At 35.4% G+C, this 19,208-nt stretch overlaps 3 protein-coding genes across 3 annotated transcripts; all 3 read right to left on the bottom strand.

Moving 5' to 3' along the window:
• Positions 1 to 224: 224 nt before the first annotated feature.
• Positions 225 to 2,750, bottom strand: LOC122274375 (peptidyl-prolyl cis-trans isomerase FKBP18, chloroplastic-like; the record flags this gene model as incomplete). The annotated part of the gene is made up of 6 exons (XM_043083415.1): positions 225 to 566; positions 1,315 to 1,374; positions 1,492 to 1,641; positions 1,757 to 1,843; positions 1,938 to 2,008; positions 2,480 to 2,750. Coding segments are annotated over 6 exons (696 nt in total), but the record flags the coding sequence as incomplete, so codon positions are not given.
• Positions 2,751 to 3,818: 1,068 nt separating this feature from the next.
• Positions 3,819 to 10,397, bottom strand: LOC122319153 (MLO-like protein 9). Its single transcript, XM_043137094.1, has 15 exons — positions 9,872 to 10,397; positions 8,958 to 9,015; positions 8,577 to 8,815; positions 7,084 to 7,200; positions 6,767 to 6,824; positions 6,525 to 6,613; positions 6,055 to 6,129; positions 5,879 to 5,967; positions 5,702 to 5,751; positions 5,556 to 5,596; positions 5,310 to 5,483; positions 5,069 to 5,104; positions 4,921 to 4,988; positions 4,689 to 4,749; positions 3,819 to 4,391 (listed from the first exon to the last, which is right to left on the bottom strand). The coding sequence occupies exons 1-15, from the start codon at positions 10,010 to 10,012 to the stop codon at positions 4,077 to 4,079; spliced, it is 1,611 nt and encodes a 536-aa protein (XP_042993028.1). The 5' UTR covers positions 10,013 to 10,397; the 3' UTR covers positions 3,819 to 4,076.
• A 714-nt stretch (positions 10,398 to 11,111) lies between these two features.
• LOC122319152 (protein S-acyltransferase 21) lies at positions 11,112 to 17,214 on the bottom strand. The gene is made up of 10 exons (XM_043137093.1): positions 16,732 to 17,214; positions 16,047 to 16,160; positions 15,840 to 15,960; positions 15,167 to 15,369; positions 14,204 to 14,272; positions 13,825 to 13,896; positions 13,564 to 13,692; positions 12,687 to 12,767; positions 12,405 to 12,611; positions 11,112 to 12,178 (listed from the first exon to the last, which is right to left on the bottom strand). The coding sequence occupies exons 1-10, from the start codon at positions 16,774 to 16,776 to the stop codon at positions 11,282 to 11,284; spliced, it is 1,938 nt and encodes a 645-aa protein (XP_042993027.1). The 5' UTR covers positions 16,777 to 17,214; the 3' UTR covers positions 11,112 to 11,281.
• Positions 17,215 to 19,208: the final 1,994 nt, after the last annotated feature.

Raw genomic sequence — 19,208 nt, 5'->3', positions numbered from 1 at the left:
TGTAAGCTTTTGGCTAACAATTGATATCAGAACAAAATAATGTCACGAATTTGAATTGCAGAGCGGGTGATCTATAAGCTAGTTTGAAATATCATGACTTATGATCTTAAGGGTTAAAAATTTAACCAAATCTGTATCCAACAATTCTAGCAACTCTACCTTAGTAGAGTTATATGCGACCCTTAGTATCATGTATAAAAAAAAAAAATATGTCGCCCTTAGTATGATAAGCAAATAATCATCAGATTAATGTTAATAATATTAACCTCAATAATAACTTGTACGGTTACAGATGGGAAACAAAAATAGTTATCCCAACTGAACAAACAAAATGTAGATAAGATGGGCCCTTGGTAAGACAATGCTTCTTCATCCAATATAATCATTACCTGAAACTATTACCATTGCCAACAAAAAGATCGTTTTTCCCAATCAAAATTGGACAGAAAAAGGGTCATGATGAGGAATCTAATTATCACGAGCTTCTCACAACACAAATTAAGCTCACTTCATCCAGGCAGTACTACTTGCAAAAGCTCAACATTTAGTTCAAATGTAGCTCCGGGCTGCAAAAGTCCACAATAAGTTTAGGGAGCAAGTCATAAGACTCATAACCCCAATATTTTCTCAGGTATACACTGTAAAAGAAGAACACATGCTATAAGAGTAATTATGGATATAACATTAGAAATACTCAAAACTTTGCAATATCATGGTCAGGTGGTTCTGAAGTGGACAGAGAGGTTTTGATCCCTCGAGAGCATTGGTTCCATTTTGGTGGGGTGTATGTCTTTAATTTCTTAATTTAAGTGGCAGTGGCGGTCCATGATGCTAATTTAAGTTGGCAGGTGAACTGGCGTTGAGATTTAATTAACCTTATAAAGCAATGCTAAACCTCCAATTTATGCAGCAATGCTAAAGGCAATCACATTTTGTTTTCTCCTCTGAATAGGAAATTTTAGTTTTTACTTCACTGCCAAACTCACCATCTCTTAACACAATGAGGAACAAATTGTGCAATGACAGAAACCATGCCCATGTTCCAGTAAGTAGCCTGTTTTGTCCAAATATTTAGAGAAATGTTCAAGAATTATGCCATTCACAATGGTTGACATGCGTGTCATGACGTCTGCTAATTTCCTCAATGTTACTTTCTACCATTCAATGATGAGATCGAACATGGTAGTAGAAGATGAATAAAAGCTGTCACAGAAGTACAAAAGCAGTGACAGTATATGAGAAAAGTTTGCATATGCCGGATAGAGTACATGGGTAAGAGATATCAAGACTAAAGAAATCAATTGAAGAGCTCACTGGGATCTCGTTCATTCCCTTTTGGCCATACCCAGCCTCTGGAGGAACAATCACAGTTCGCTGCAATAAGAGATAATTTTGAAGAAGGCAAACAGAGGTCATAAGTTTAACAGTTGCAAAGATGATAAGAAACTAAAAGAAAAATTCTGCTTTCCAAAAATAGGAGGATGGTATCACCTTCCCCCCTACTTTCATCACTTCAATTATTGAGTACATAGCCGATGGGGGTTTTGGTGAAGCCTGCGCAGAAAACAGACCATTTGGGTTGTCTACAAATTCACGCTTCCTTTCTTTCCCTGGAGTAGCTCCAACTTTGAACTCGTATGGCTAAATTAAAGACAAGGAAACGTGCATTAGTGATTTCAGCTATTGGTTTTTACTAGAAGAAGCTGAGCTCTCTCTCTCATTGACTACCCACAAACACAAAATCATAGTCAAGAACCTGGGCAATACTACGATTTCCAGCTAAGAGTTTGGATTCTCGACTCGACACAGCTGTAATATTACGGTATAAGCAGTCAAAGTGCACCTGTGAACGTACAAGCCAATACGAAGTAATATCTCAGTCCATATTGATATGCATATGACAAGAAGAATTTCTTCAGCTGAAATCAAAACCAAACCTGAACTGTTGATCCTTTTTCAGCTATTGGGCCCTTCCCCTCAAACAAATCATAGTACTTTAATCCCTCAGCTGCTTCGAAGGTAACAGAAAAGCAAAAAGACAAAAAGTTCAATGCTAAATAAAAATGCTCGCACAACTGCTATTCCCGTAACTCATTGCAGCCATTATCACATCAAGCATGCACGTTAATGTGTTCAAATCAACATATGCTTTCAAATGCCAGTGAAGAATGCTACCAACTGCTCGTTCCCCATTTTTTTTTCCCTGCTATCAGGACATTAATTAAGCAGACAGACGTGCGTCGATCAGTATATGCTTTGTTCCCAGAAATTATTTTTTCACAAGTGATTACTAGTATAGGATTGCAACGTTATTACTAAAACCCTATTTCAATTTCTAATTTTTAAGCAATAAATCCCACCATGCCTCAAAAATCTCTGTAAAACACCAAAATATATTCCCAGTGAAGCAACCCAAGAAGAACCACATGCACATAACAAACGTAAAACATTAAAACAGAGACAAAGATAAGTAAATAACGGCTAGTGAGGTAGTCTTCAAGAGGGATGTTCTTCTTGTTTCGTCGCTCTCTGGCCTCTGACGGTGGAGAGTGTGAAATGAGAAGGCTGAAAGGCAGCGAAGAAATCAAAATCGCGGACCTTCTCGAAATGGGTATTGGAAAAACGAATTGCTTTGAAAGCTGTGCCTGGTTTCGGGTGGGTTTTGCACAGATTTGAAGAAGATGATTAACGGTCCGTTCGTCCAAGCTCCCTAACAGAGGCCATGGCCGTTGAAATACAATGGCCGAAGGTTATAAACCGCCCAATGCTTCTATATCCCTATCTCGTTTGCCTTTAATCTTACGTTTGTATCCATCCTTATACACCAATCCGTTGGATACATGTCATTGATACGGTGACGAGCAATCGACATGTCGTTGGTAGTATTTGTTCCCAGATTTGGTTGTGTTATATAAACTTAATTCCGTTATTGTATCTGTTTAAATGGAATGATTAAGATCCTTTGTAGTTTTCTTTCCTAAAAATTCTATATGTAGTTATTTTTACGTATTTTTTGTATTATAATAATATGATTGGCTACATCATTTTTTTTTTAATATAAAATAATTATTTTAGTCAATCACATCATTAGAGTGCACAAAAAATACGTAAAAATGACTATATGTTACATAACTTGTTTACCTGAACACTTTTTACAATCAGATAGGCAGTCAGTAAGCTTTACAATATTACAATCACTTTTGTATACTATTTACACACTCTATTGATGTGATTGATCAAAACAGTTATTTTATATTAAAAGAAAGTGAAGCTGCCAATCACATTAGTGGAATGTATAATAAGTACTTAAAATTTTTGATTAAGAATTTCTGATCCTTTAAATGAAATATCATAGAAATAATATTTTCCTTCTTATTGTAAACTGAGCTTCAACCAGTACTTATTCAGTTATTCAATACACTTGGCAGATAACATATTCCTTATATATGCTTCATGAGTTTCATGACACAAAATACTATCTTACCATAGGTAGAATGTAAAACCACCAACTTCACCTTATTTAGCTAATTATTGACATTGAAGAGGTACCTGATTGTGCCAGAACTGATGTATTAGCTGTGCTTTGTCTCTGATTAATGGAAGTTTTTCTAAATAAAAAAAGGCCTTCACCTTACATTGTGTTGGCATCTTTTTTACAGTCTTCAGAGCTATCTGCCTTTTTACAACGGCTTATGAAAGAGTCATGTGCCACAGGTTCCTATTGCGTCTAATGAAAGAGTCGTGCAGGTTGATGATGTTGGCACAAACCTCCACGGGCAAATATTCCAACATAGCATAAAAGAGAAGGAAAAATAATATTCTAGGCAACTATGAGCATTTACTTGCGAGTATTATTTCCCATCAAACATGGTAAAATTGACACTTCTAGGTTGTGAAACTAATTGAGAAAGATGGAAACAAAAGGCTACAAGTCTACTTGTACACATAAAGTTGATGAATAACAACGTAATGCAGTAGGAAAAATGGACTTTTGGCTGCATACAGTTGGGCAACGTCAAGCCAATCAACCGAAGATGGTTCCTAGCCTAAGAGTTCCAGAACTCAAACTCCCAGTTTCATCCACTTAGTAGGTCGCCGAAGTCATCATTCTTAGTTGGTTTTTGTTCCCTTGGAAGGTCCATGCTCGCCATAATGTTTTCTGTTTGCTTAGGAGAAGATCGGTCTGCTTCCACACCATAAAACTGATTTTGAGGATGTTGATGTGGATGTTGTGGGGACTGCACAACCGAGTTGGCGGGGCTTCCACCCAAAGTCCGAGGTGGAGATGATTCCCTCTCATCATTCTTTTTCTTTACAGCATTTTTATGCCACTGCTTTAGCGCCTTGGAAGTATGTTCATCAAAGATTGACCTCTTCATGGTTGATCCCATCTAAAAGTCCCCAAAGAAAAAGTAAGACCGTGTTCATCACCAATTCATAATTATAAATGGAGAGAGTTTGAAAAGTGTGTTTAAAGTTTTGATTACTAGTTTTTCTAGGGCATTGATTACTAGTTGATATCATGCATATTAGGTGAAAGAAGTGTAAAGGAAGATTAGCTCAGTTATGGTTTACCAAAACTGGACCACATTCATAACTCCTCAAAGATCTCTTCAGCCTGTAAGTTGCTACTCTTAAAGCTCAGCATGGATTAATATATCGTAGGAGCAATTAGTAGAAGAGCTTACCTGAGTAACAAGGGCATACAGAGGAAGTGTGATGTAGCTGCACATAAATTGGACTTCTACCCTGTCAAATTAAAAGTTCCATAACTAGTTAGAAGTTCTAATGTTAATCATAGGAATGAGGATGTCCGTGGAATAATCTTAGAGAAGGAAGAATGGTATCTAAGATACATTACAATGTAAGACTTTCCAACCTTTATATCAAACATGATAATTGTATTAAAGTAGGACTTACCCGAGAACAACTCTTAAAATTGTAAGAGTGAAACTCTCCTGAAAACAAGATCTCAGTCCAAACTCATACTGTAACAAGAATGAGCATTTAGAATTCCAGCAGTGAATATAGAAAGAATTTGAGGAAGATAAAGTAGAGCATTTATTACCCATATCCAAAGGAAATATGTTATCTCAAAGGCATTCTGGACAAGTAAGAGAAAGCATGTTAGAAAATCGTCATAAATCTTACTATGAAAAACTAGTGCAGTTCCTCAAAGAAAAAACTTTATTTGCGTTCAGAAACAGTTAGCATTTGCTCTGATTCTACTCAGCTAGAACTTTTGCAATTCTACCACATACAGTTGCCTAGAATATATGCAAAAAGAACAGAAGGAAACTAATCAGTACCTGGAACAAGACGAAATGGATGAGATAAAGAACAAGCTGAGGCCAACCAAACCAAAAATTATTGTCCGAGACTTGTACAAGAGGTATTCCTTGGACTACAGCATGTCTCTCTGTGATTTCGAGGGCCATTTGTGTTATTATTGCTTGAAGCTTTGTCCCAACAGCTAATATCACCTTTAAACCACCCACTTATTAGTCCTTGAATTTTAAGCACATATTCAGATAGTTTTGTGACAAGTTTCTTACAATTAGAGGAAGTATTGACACCCAAGCCATAGCATCCCATCCTGAAAAGAGATAAGATCAATTATAACGTCTTTGTTATGAACATTATAAATCGGCTCTATTGACAAAATTTTAAAAAATAAAATAAAATAAGAAGAAAGACTAACCACTAACATTAATAAGCAGAAAGAAGACCACAGATGCCCATAATAGTGGACTGCCAGAAGCAAAGGATAAAAGTAAAAAAAATACTGAAGGACATGGGGTCATGCTCGCGTAATCTCAATTCCAGGAAGGCAAATTTCTAACTAATAACTAAATATTAGGAAGTGTTGGAACTTTACCTGATTCCTACAACTACCTTGAAGTCATCTTCTAATGATCGCTTTATATATTTTTGAAAGTCAAACTTACTTCCAGGTGCTAAATGAACCTGTAAGAAGGAAACGATTGTTTTACCAACAGTTATAATATGAAGATGCTCATGATGGGATTCTTTAATTACAATGAAGAAACTCACACTAACAAATCCATGTCGCATTGTCAAGTAGTCAGCCTTACGAACAGACCTGAAAAATTGTCGAAAGAAGCAGACCTGAAAGATTGGAACATCCAAGCATTGCATCAACAATTACAGGTTTTAAAACTATCTCAAAAAAACTTTATCAGTTTGACAAATTTAGAAGACCTTGACTCAATTCATTCTTTTTTCTTTTTCAGGTTTAACTTTGAGTTTTTACACGAAGTACAACATGAAATACACAAATTTTATGCTTAGAAATTTTGAAGTGCATGTCCCTCTGCCATAAGTGAGGGTTATCAAAATTGGGGGTCCTACTCCTCTCTTTTGTTTTTTTTTTTTTTTACAAAAAGGGGAAGAAATTTGAAGGGCACGTGCAAACATACTTGAGAGAAAATTGCACTAGTATATCAACACCAATTCCATCTTGAACGTAATTGAAAACCAAGAGTCAATGACATATTTCTTACAAAATAGAAGGAGAATGGTGATCTAGTCCAGAAACTGGCGTGATCCTTTACGAATGATGTCTCGTGAGAAAGCCTGAATCTTTTAGGATCTGAACAGCAATCATACAACCAATTCATCACTAAATAAATCAGTGCACCCAACAATTTAATATATATTAGACTCTTAACACTGGCAGTACATAATCTATGAAATTCATATGGAACAAACAGTCAAGCAGTTGTCATAATTCTCACTAGTATACCATTTAGAAATTCCTGGTCATGAATACTATCCCGTTCCCAGTCCTTCCAGCCACGGATCTACAAAAGTCAACAGTAGTTAATCAATTAGGTTTATGTTGACATCACCAATATAAAATGATTAGCACAGAGATCTCGATCTCTTGAAAAGCATGATGCCATCCCAGCTACAAACTGGAGGAGGTAATATTATTAGTTTTTTTTTCCACACAATACTTTCTCCCTGAACTGAACCCCCTTGTGACACTTGTTTCCAGGTACTCGTTATATGATCGAAAAACAATTAATGATTATAGGCAAACCAAAATTTGTAACCCACCTTTAGCCTTCCAAGCATCATTGTTATGCAACTGTAGATCACATGGAAGACTGCTAAAAAGAATATGAAGATGTGTAACTGATGTAAACCATTCACAGATATAAGTGGGACGTGCCCCTACATCATGAAAGATTATGAATTGCATTAGTCATTATAACAAAATGCAGTCATGCTGTGAGTACATCTCCTTCAACAACTTACGTTATGAAACAAAGATTTTACATGTAAAATCTGTCGAAGTCAGCTGTAGTTACGGTTTGATTCTGTTGAAGAATGATATATTGCTATAGAGACAAGCCATTTGAAGAAATGCTTCTATGGGCGTATATCATTTCTAAGTCTGAAATACAGAGTATATTTTCAACAATGACAAGCACATAGTGCTGTACTCTATTTATAGAGCAGAGAATAACCCAATGGATTTTTACAGAGAATTCTAGATGTTTCTACAATTATTTTCTTCCATTTTCAGAGATACTCTCACACGGTTTTGGCCTTGCATTCTGTTGAGAATTCTGTTGAGATTGAGGTGAGCTGGCAGGGCATGAGTGCAGCGGACTGGTATGAAGGAGTGCAGCACGTTCTGGTGGTTCTGGTGTGCTATCAGATTCTATATAAATACTTATCTCTCTACATTCCTGCAGACCCAAATGAAAACCAACGTATATGTTCATGACATACTTATATGCCTAGAGTCATCATTTGCCAACTATTTGGGCCAACCGAAATTCTGCTCCACATACTGGCATGTAGAACGCCAGTCAGAGCACAAGGTCATAGATCTTTTAAGTTCAACTTCTTTCACCTCCAGCTTGCGTGCTTCTCACGTTCCTAGTTGATTATGTTCTTTCAATAAAAATGACTGAAACAACGCAATAACATCAAACTCTCCTCTTATTTTACCCTTTAGGAACAGTCATAGTTTTCCCCAACTGCATTGAGATATGACATTATATTTCCCTATCACTTCACTGTCGTAAATAAACCTCCTATGTTGTTATGTACATTTAAAATTGCCAACTTTCTGCTCTGTAGAACATGTTTAGCCTTATTGTGTTGATAGGTGAAATTCCTCTTTCAAATTGTGATTATATCTAATCAATGCACATATACACTCCGTCCATCCATCATTAGATGTACAGAAAAAGATTGGTCCCATTTCCTTTGACGGTATAATAGAAAAATCCATGATACTCTTCAATTTTGTCTCAATAGTACTAAATGGATAATTGTACAGAATGCCGATTCAAAGACTTGACTACACCGTAACAATGCATTAAACATATGGATTAATGAATTACTAACCCTGCACACGAGGAATGTGAAGAACCTAATATATATATTTTTTTCTAAGCTTGTGAAGACCATAATACAAGATAAAGAACGCAGCTTTTTTCTGGTGAATAACATGTAATTGTATTTACTAGCATGATACTTTGTAATTGAACGTTAAATGAAACCTACCTAATCATAATTCAATATAATATACTTACCAACTTGCAAGCTGGTCCAGCACCCCCAGCAGCTAGAAATCTACGCTCGTACCATAGAAGCTTGCGATGATGTTCTCCCTTGCCCATCTTAGGCTTCTCATGAGGTCCTCGATAGTCACTCCCTCTTCTTATGGGGCAAGGTAACATTGTATCTGCAAACTTCATGGGAATACACATTCTAGTGATGAAGCTTTGCCCGAATGTCAAGAGTAAGGAAATAAATCCTAAAACCATAAGCTCTGCAAAAATTAAACAGGAAAATAAAGCTTGGTCACTAGGAATTAAACCACATAAATTTCCTTGGTCAATTTGCATAAACCAAAGCCAATAGAAATAGATATAAATACAAAGCAACATTAACGAACAGGTTTGATGCTTTACCGCCTTTAATTTTCTCGAGAGCTTCAAACAAAGCTTTCTTTTTCCTCTCTTGAAACCACTGAGATAACGAAAAAAGACAGATTATGTTTTCAGAAAAGTTACTTACAGAGAAAAATACAAATAAAAGCAGAAAACAAAATAATTAAGCATGGTATCTTGGTAGGAATTTTAATACTAAAAAGTTATAGGGAAGCAAATTAGATACTGATCGACAAATATGCAATTATGCGTATCTTCCTTAAGAATTCAGTGTTCAAACCTAACCAATTTAACTCCTCATGGTCTCAATTGGGTCTTCTGCATCAAAACACACCTATACACTAACCAGAACAATTCCAAAAAATCATATTCCAAGGGAGAAAGATAATATAAGGCCATCCAATGACAGAAACTGAAACATCAAATCACAGAATCCGACATTGCAAAAAACTTAATTACACAACCCAACTTAAACATTTCGAATTTCTGAACTGTAATATGAACCTTGATATAAGTTTAATCACACCAACAGTTGCCAAAACTACAATTAGTCTAAAACTACAATTCATAATAGCAGTTTTACTGTTTCAATGCATCCACTACTAGGTCTAACGACAATCTTTTAAACCACCACTAAAAGAATATGTTTCTTTTTGTTGTTGCTGTACAAATTAATTTACAACTATCGTAAGAACTGAGAAAACTTGATGTATATTTGTCTCTTCAGAAAATGAAAACGAGAAATTACATAGAGGCATTCTCTCACAAATCCCGAAAGATCGAATTCCTTTGGCACGTCCTTTTCAACCCCAAAGAGAGAAAATGTCAGGCAAGATTCTTTAAATACAGATCAATATTGCTAAACAAGACCTATATTCGGAGGACTAAACAGATAGAAAATACTTTTATGCATGCATCAACTTCTTATTTGTTACCTCTCCAACCATATGAAGAACTTTCTCCAAAATTATAGAAATCAAAATGATAACAGCACAAACTACAGCGACAGCCCACGTGGGCGTCTGATCGAGCTCCCTTGCAGGATTGATACCTCCACCTCCTCCACCTCCGGCCATTCCCAGATCCCAAACTATCCCTTAGAAATTATGAGCTTCAAGAACAACGATATTGCTGAAATAAGACATATTCTCCTACACAACCAATGGCACATTCATTGTCAATCTGCTCAAGACCAAGTGCAAGAGGATCAGCGTGCGGGCAAAGACATCGAGAGAAATCCAGATTTGCTTAGCATTATCTGAGGGCGGTTTGTCTCTTCATTTCTATGACTTAACGGTATTGAACCGGGAATGTACGGAGAGGAGAGAGTGACGGTTGGGATTAATTGGAGATTGCCCATTCATGTGGGAAAGAATTTCGTGTTTGCCATTGGTTAAACCGGACTGGAGAGAACGAAGAGTAGGGATCTTCACCTAAAATTAAGGCCAATTCACGGTCAAACAATGAAGTCTGTTTGAAATTCAATTATGTCCTCAAGAAATCAAACCTTAAAAAACGAAAAAAAAGAAAAAGAAAAAAAAAAGACAATACTACTTTTTCATATTCTCTATTATTTTTTAATCATCATCATTTTATCATTCTTGACGTGACATCAAATTATTGACAAATCATTTATTTATTTATCGACAAAAATTTAAGAGTAGCTACAACCACTGGCTTGAGACCCAAATTTGGATCTAGACAAAGAGTAAAATTTTTTTTTTCATATATTTTTAAAATACTCTAAAATATTTTATTTTTTAAAAATTCACAATATCAATAAAAAATATATAGGAAGAAATGCTCGGGATATTGGGATCCCAAGCATTTCCCAAAAAGCAACACTGTTTCCCTTTATTTATTTAGTTTTTACCCTTTCCCTTCAAAATAGTATGATTACTTGTGGCATACGGAAAAGAATTCCAAAATAATGAGAACTCCTGAAGTATGGTTGGCTCCATCTTAGAGAAATTAATTAATCCCCCTACCTGTCTCACCAATGTGTAAAGTATGATTATGTAAATTACCTCCCCTCATTATTTTCAATACTCTGATGAAAAGCAAAACACATCTCTGTTGATTAACAAAATTTCAAGTGGGCTTTATTGCTTTGCTAACAAATTTAACCAGATTCAGTGTTTAGTGTGACAAACACGACGAAAATTGAGAGCATAATAGTTAGAAACTAAAACCCTCATCACTCATGATGAATTGGTGAACATATAGCACAAAGATCCAAGAGCTGCACAGAATCTCTAAAGAAAAATAAAGTTGAAAAAGAAAAAGAACCTAAAAAAATCCAGGCTCTAGATCTACATATCTGCTAAAAGAAACCAGTGGCTTGCTCAGGGCAATGTAGAAGAGAACCGGTCTTGTCTGGAATCACTTGGAACAAATACAGGAAGCTGGCCACCCCTCTGTGACCTACCCTGTTGATAATAACTTGATGTAGAGCCTCGATCCATGCCAGCAGCCACTGAGCTGCCATCTCTTGTTTCTCGGGCAGGTTGTTCATTCACAACAGGCCCAATAAAGAAAATGGATTGACCTGTGTACAAAAGCTCGGTTCCAAAACCTCTAGAAGATGAGGAAACAAAACGTCCAGCTTCTTGATCCCAGCAGACTGAAGATCTCGTGTTTTCAGGAATAACCAAGTTGCTATTTCTACTAGGGATTTGTGCTACATTTTCACGAACTGCATTTTTGTTTTTTTCACTTTGCTTTGATGACCAAGGAGATTGATCTGTGAACGATTGATACATAGGATTAAAGCGATCTCCGTGTGCAGTTTGTTGCTCCAATGGTGAAGATGTCAGGTTGGAGAGTTGAGGACTGCTGAGATTATTCACACTATGATGACATGTTTCATTATCTTCCTTGCTGGAGCAACTTGGTGGATAGGAGCTCTTGGGAGGAGATAGCCTCATTGTCCTGGCTCTAGCATTTCTATTGTGAAACCCTTGATCAGTACTGATTGGACTGCTTCTTCCACTCACATTGCTACTGGATAAACGATCAGCATCATGTGGACGATGTCGTGAACTAATTGGACGGAGAACAGAAGATGACGCTCTGGCTTTAGTGGCTGCTTTAATTGCCTCATTAGAATCGAGTTTAGCAAGTTTCCATGCACTGATACGGACTGGACGCTGGGGTACTTTTTTTCCAAGGTCAGACGGTACTGCATCTGGATCCACTGTAGATGGTAGGCGTCCTGGCTCCAAATGTGGTATAATTTCATCCTGCTCATTAGACACTCATAAAATAATCAATTCTTGCACAAAATTCACTTTACCAAAGGAGGACAACACAAGCGATCATGTGACATCTTGGCCCAGCCTAATCGAATTCCTTCTTAGTAAATTATTGGATAATATAATTAAGGATTTAGCAGGAATTGTCTACATTTAATCAAAGATTTAATCTAGATCCTTATCTCCTCTGTATGATAAAAAAAGGCGGTAATACCTGATTGTCCATAAAGATTCTTGGAGGGGTACACCAAGCACCTTTATATTGCAAGCCCAATCCAAGAGAGCTTTTACCACTTACAGCAGTCACAGCTGAACTAGTTGGTGATGATGCCAGACTTTGTTGATCGCCACCATCTAGAGATGGACCAGGCAGTTCACTTTGGGTTCTCATGGCAACAACATACTCATAAGTTGTAATACCCTACAGCAAAAGCAGCAATGGTTTACCACATGCATGTTTAGATAGGTAGAGGGGTAGGTCATTTAAGGAACATACCTTTCGAATCAGAATCATGTGGAAAAAGAGAAGTTCTCCCAAAGGCACAGTGGCTAGGAAAGAAACAACCGTGCATAAGGCCTGTTATCATCAGAGAATTCATGTTGTTTCAGGCTTTACAATTCCTTCATCACCCAGCATCTAAGATATATTTTTTTTATATGTAGCATCTAAAGATTTATTCATTTATTTTGATAAGTAGCATCTAAAGATTTATTATTATCAAAACAAGTGTGGTACATACATTCTCAAGCCATAATCTGGCCAGATTACTTCAGCAGATGCAAAAAATTGTCAATAATAAAATAAAAAAAATCCTTGGTGCAAGATTACTTCAGCTGGCTTAATGAAATAGCAGAACTGCATGCATTATTCACAGATTAAGCCACATAGGACTATGTAAGGAGACGAAAACCTGCCAAATATATCAGTTTCATTTACAGAATCTACCATTTTTATGTTATAAGTAGGTAGAACATAGTAGACTGCGTGAGAAGAACCCAAAATTAGGTCCACTTTTCTGGCTGATAGATTCCCTGAAAAATAACTTCATATTTAATAGACTGATGATCTCTATAGTAAAGATTCTTTTGGACTCTGCCATTTTTCTTACCAAGTAGAATCCCATGTTCCCATGTGTATGATTACAAAATCAGCAAGAGACAAAGAATCAGACAGATAAGCCTGATTAGGCATTTCTTGGCATGGATGATAGGTGCCAGACCATGGTGATTCTTACAGGCCAATAAATACATGAACTGCAACAACATTTTACTATTTTTTATGATCTATAAAAGCCACACCAGATATAAAATCATGATACCATTTTGAAGGTGAAATCAATACAAGCTGAAGGCAAACAAGGCAGCAAGCATACCACCACAGTAGCAAAGGGGGGTCGGGAGAATCCAACTCCAAGTTTATCAGCTATCTGGTTCTCTGTACCCTTTTTATCAATAAAGCATCGGACAATCACAGCAATGCCAACCCCGCATTCAACAATAAGCTTTTATTCACACCAACAAAAGAACCCGAGAGAAAAAAATTTAGATCAGACAACAGGATTTATACCAAAGAAGACAAGCCATAATCCATGGAAAATGAGAATCCCAAACAAGGATATTATACTAAAACTTACCCAAATGAGGCTCACAGCCAAAAGGCAAACGAACGTCACATAATTTTTCCTCCCTACACAGTTATTCAACCACTGCACCATATTTTAGAAACGTCAATACAATAGTTAGAGATATGGACAGGATGTTGCTAAGCAAAACCAAGAATATCACCTTTAAGATAGATTTCTTGGAACATATTTGTAATCATCTAAGCAATACAGTCTTTTTAGATGCCTCCTAGATAATTCTACATAACCGCAGGTCTTAAAGTTAATGAAGCTTTCTTAGATGAAAAGAAATCCTTGAAGCCAGAGATTCAAGGATATTAGAACATTTGTCACAAAACATTTTTTAAGCGTATCCCGCTTACAAAAAAAAAAAAACATTTTTTAAGCTTACCCGGCAATGATGATCAAATCCATCAACACATTTGTCACAACTTCTACAATGTTTGCTGAACTTGCCTACCTACAGAAAAGACATAATGTGATCCTTATAATATCTCCTCTCCTCAGTGGTTTTGTCTGTAAATGAAGATTATTCTAACCAATGATTGTAATGGATAAAACCCTTTAACAAAATTCGATAAACATGACCTTGTTCTTTTACAAGAGCATATTACACCAACAAACATTACTAAACAAATTCACAGATTGAGATTTAATTTTGACAGTCCATATAATCTAATTGCAACTTGTTCGCTCATAATATGTCTATGTGAATATATGTATACCGAATATGCAAAGCAGTATATGATGTGAGGCTCCAAACAATCCTCAAGAGGCCGATATAAACCAAACTCTAGGTGCTAATGTTCCACTTTTCTTTATATGAGTTTGAAAAAAGAGAAAAAGAGTTGTAAGATGCACACTAAAAGCAAACCTCATTCAACAAATTATTAAAGATGCAACCTCTATCGTCATTGAGTGCAACTCTTGCCACTTTTCGTTTAATGCATTCATATGCATACAACACCTGCTGTACATGGTTTAATTTGCTTCTTCAACACATCAACTAAAAGTGCCTCAGTGTATACCTTAAATGGGTAAAAACACCAGTAACATCTAAAGATCACCTGCCTAGAGGGAGAATCAAGATTCAAAGTGCTACGTCAACTTAAAAATATAAGCAACTATCTGAACTAGTTATTGGGAGTTTACCCCAAGTCTTGGAATTTTTGTTCCGTTTAAAACCCTTTTTTTTTTTTTTTCAGTTTTTCTCCTTTGTGCATGCTTTTCTTGGTACATGTTTGGGACAGAAGAGATTTGCTAAATATAAGCAAACTATTGCACGTGTTGAAACAAACTTTTTTCTTGTTATATATTTCCCATGAAGAAGAAGCCTTGCCAGCGAGACTTGTACCTCAGCATTACATAATGTGCAGAATAAAGCGTCCTCATCTCCAGATTGTTGCTGTAGAAAATCATCTCTGCGGCAATCTTCTTTTACAAGAAAACCACAAAAGAATTGTCCAACTTTTGAACAGCAACCTGAACCATGCCTATCAGATTGCTCTCCATCCTTTAATCCTATCTTGCCAGATTCTTCAATAGAAGATGCATTCCCTGAGACAATAATCACACACCATGCTGTTTTAATGAGAAATTGCAACGAGCAAAGGCATAAGGAGATGTTCATGCTCTAAATTTACCCAGTGGTATGGTATACCAAAATGGAAAAACGAGTATCACTCTCATTTTCATTAAGGGAACCAGTCCACTTCTGCCATTAAAGTAGAAAAATCTAGATGGCTAGACATGTCAAAGAGGTTTCCTGGTAAAGATTTGGACATCCTTTGGTCATTACAACTGTTTTTTTTTTAGAAAAAAACCTCATGTACATCAATCAAGATTCCTTTATTCTAATGGTCCAATGTGTACATGCAACTGCGTTAAAATCATTCGTATTGCAAATCCAATCCCATTGAAAGAACTTTCCAAAAGGCGGGAACCTTGACACGGATCTCTAATGTGATACTTCTCCAATTCTAATGTTTAAAAAAAAAAAAAACTATACTGTATCAACGAATACTGACCATGTAGATCCCTGTCATTGGCAGATTTATAGGCATATGTCTTGTCAGCATCAAGCAGAATTCCAGGATCAGCAGGGTCAATAGCCGTGCATCGAACATAAAGAATAAATACAGAGAGTGCCTGAAATGATAATCAAGAAATAAGACGAAGGCAGAAATACCCATCATGTAATTATGGATGGGAAAAAACTTGAGGATTGTGCTTACCAAGACAGAGTAAACACCAATAGCTACATATTCATATATTTCCGTTCCAAGAAATGGGGCAAAAAAGGCATAATATGCGACTGATAGCAAGAAAAAAACTGTTATAGCCACAACCTGTACAGAAGGAGAAAATGAGGCTTAGAAATATTCATCATAAAAAACCACATAGAAGGTGCGGACAGTGTACCAACTCTCAAGGCCACCCAAAACATGGATCCAACGATCCGTGATCACCATTGGAGGTTATCTTTTTTTTTAAAGGGAGGGGGTTATCTAATATGACTACAATTTTGCTTGACTATATTCATCGTCACCGCGACAACTTAGATCAGACTACTTCTATAGATTTAGTTCGACTTACTACTAAAAATATCCGACACTACTTTTAAAGAGACAGCGTACGAGAACAAAAACCTTAATTTCTCAGAACCATCAACTTTACCAGTATCATAGTTCCTAACTTTAACATAATTTACGAGAAAGCATACGATTTAAAAAAAAAAAAAAAAAAACCGCCCCAGCCCCCCCCCCCCCCCCCCCCCCCCCAAAAAAAAAAAAAAAAAGGATTGGCTTTATGTACTAAAACCCTAACAAATGCTCAAGAAAAAACCAAAGACCTCAACAAACCACATTTTCCAGCAAAATAGTTTCGTGGTCTACCAAATGTGCAGACAATTCAATTCACCTGAAACGTGTGGGCTGGAAGCTGCCATCCATGATGCCGAGCCATGGCCAAAAACTCACTCCAAACTCGTCAAGAAAACGCACATTGAAGCAAAACGAACCACCTCAACCTAATCGAGCCCCGGAACTTCAATCCAACTCAAAATGTCAGAGTCACGACTCACCAGTTAAGTACTGGTCCATTCTTGGAGTTCTTTTCTTTCACCAGTGAAAACGATGAAGAACTCGATGCATTTGCTTAGGTTTCGATCTCGACCCAGATGGAATGAAAAAACGGGTTTTTCTAGTCCACCAATCCAGTTGGTTTCGTGTTTTGAAGGCTTGTTAAGTCCAATTCATAGATCAAAAAAATTTTGGAAAGAAGAAGAAGAAAAACTGGACCAACCAAACTGTGCGATACTATCTTTGATGTTATAACCTGCTTTTCACCGCAGCGTCTCTTACCAGACACTCCTCGCCTTCGTAATTCAGTTGGTACTCACCTCGATCATCTCATGATATTATTATTATTTTTTTTATAAGTATTAATATATAATAATATTTATGATATTCATTATAAAAAATAATACTATTAATAAAAATATAATATCATAATTTAGGAGAGAAGTTCTTTTCATATTTTTTTTAAATAAATATAACGATTTTTTAAGAGTAAATTCACAAACTAATATGATTTAATATGATATATTAGATTTATTTTACAATAAAATTAATTTTACAATCTAACATATCACATCAAACCACATCATTTTATAAATTTACTTTTGTAAAAAATTTTTATAATTAAAACATTTCTCTTATTATAATTTTGCTATATTTTATAAAAAATAATTATTAAAAAATATAAGTGTCACGGTCTTTTCATTTGAATTGAAACTTGGGGTCTCGTTTAATTTAAAATGAGAAATACTACTAACAGTTATAAAGTATATAAGTATCGTACAATCATTTTGAAAAGAAATAAATTTTATTATTAAAAAATTAAATTTTTTATATATATTTTTATTTATTTATTTATCTTTAAAAAAATTATACGAAACTTACACGTTTCAACTATTGCATTTCTTGCTGAAAAAATCAACAAAATCCCAGAATTCTTAGGAGAAGATGCAAACAAAAAGGCCGTTCAGTATTGGCATTTGATTTGGACCATTTGGTGCATGAAGACAAATAAAAGATTGCCAATATTCCACTTTCTTCATATTCTGTATCTATTTTTGTGGAATGATTGAGCATGTAGGTTGGGTTTGGCAACTCCATTGATATAGACATTTCAGCGCCTAAGCGGATCGTCTTTCTGTTAAATGGTCATATTCAAGATGTGGTCCAACCATAACTATAAAACTTGCAAATTCTTGTTGTAGAGCTCCATTTTATATAAAGATTTATGACTACTACAAAAAGATTTTACAAAATCAAATTTATAAGTTGATATAATTTTATATGATATATTAAATTTATTTTACAATAAAAATAACTTTATAATTTAAAATATATATCACATCAAAACATATCAATTTACAAATTTATTTTTGTAAGATCTTTTTGTGAATAAATAATTTCTCGTTCATATATGAGCTATTTTGTAATTATCAATCACATTAGCGGCTACGATATTTTTTTAGTGATTTTATAAATTAAATATTTAAATAAAAATTCACTTCAAATGTAACATATAAATTGATCGATGAGCAACATTGTTGCAATGGAGCTATGGGATTATTATATATCCTATATATATTCTTCGAGTTAGGATATAAGTTGAAACAATTTATAGTAGTAAAGTTTAACCTTTCGATTATGAGATGAGCTTTAAACTAACTGGATAATTTGGTGATGTTACGGTGACGGACTTGCCCTTTGAATAATAGTTATGGTTCAAATTAGACATTCCACAACTTGAATAGGCTCCTATGGTCACGTTCGATTATTGCGATAGCCACTATCCCTATCTCCCCTTTTCTTGAGAAAAAAAGAAAAAAGTGCTTTGACTGGCTTAAGTGGATGCATCGACAATTGAACTATATAATATATTAATGTAATCCTTGTTCAAGACTGACTTTATTTTTGTCTTAATTGGTTGTGTTGTTTTGCTACAGGTGCTTTTTACTTTTTTTTATAATCTAGAGGAAATTTGGACCCTTAAATTATATGAAGATTGATGCATTTTGTCTGTCCCACTAATGATTTGGAATCTTCTTTGTTTTATTAATTCGAAATTTCCTTCAAGGGAAAGCAACTTTACCTAGACATTGTAGTGCCCATCAATTTAAAAAACTCATCTATTCCCAATATATGTGGTTTTGCTTCCTTTCCTTTTTGTCTTTTAATAGCTAGTCCTCCAAATTAATGTTATTAAAGACAACATCTTACTTTGACTAGAAGCATGATGTTAAAGTCAAGAATAATACAAATATGGTCAGTTAATTGCATTTCAAACTCTTTAAAACATTCTAGAAAATGGGTGACTTGAAAAAA

Source organism: Carya illinoinensis, chromosome 8 (genome assembly GCF_018687715.1).
Source record: "Carya illinoinensis cultivar Pawnee chromosome 8, C.illinoinensisPawnee_v1, whole genome shotgun sequence".
NCBI lineage: Eukaryota > Viridiplantae > Streptophyta > Magnoliopsida > Fagales > Juglandaceae > Carya > Carya illinoinensis.
Note: the sequence above shows the minus strand (reverse complement) of the source record. Positions and strands in the feature narration are given on the sequence as shown.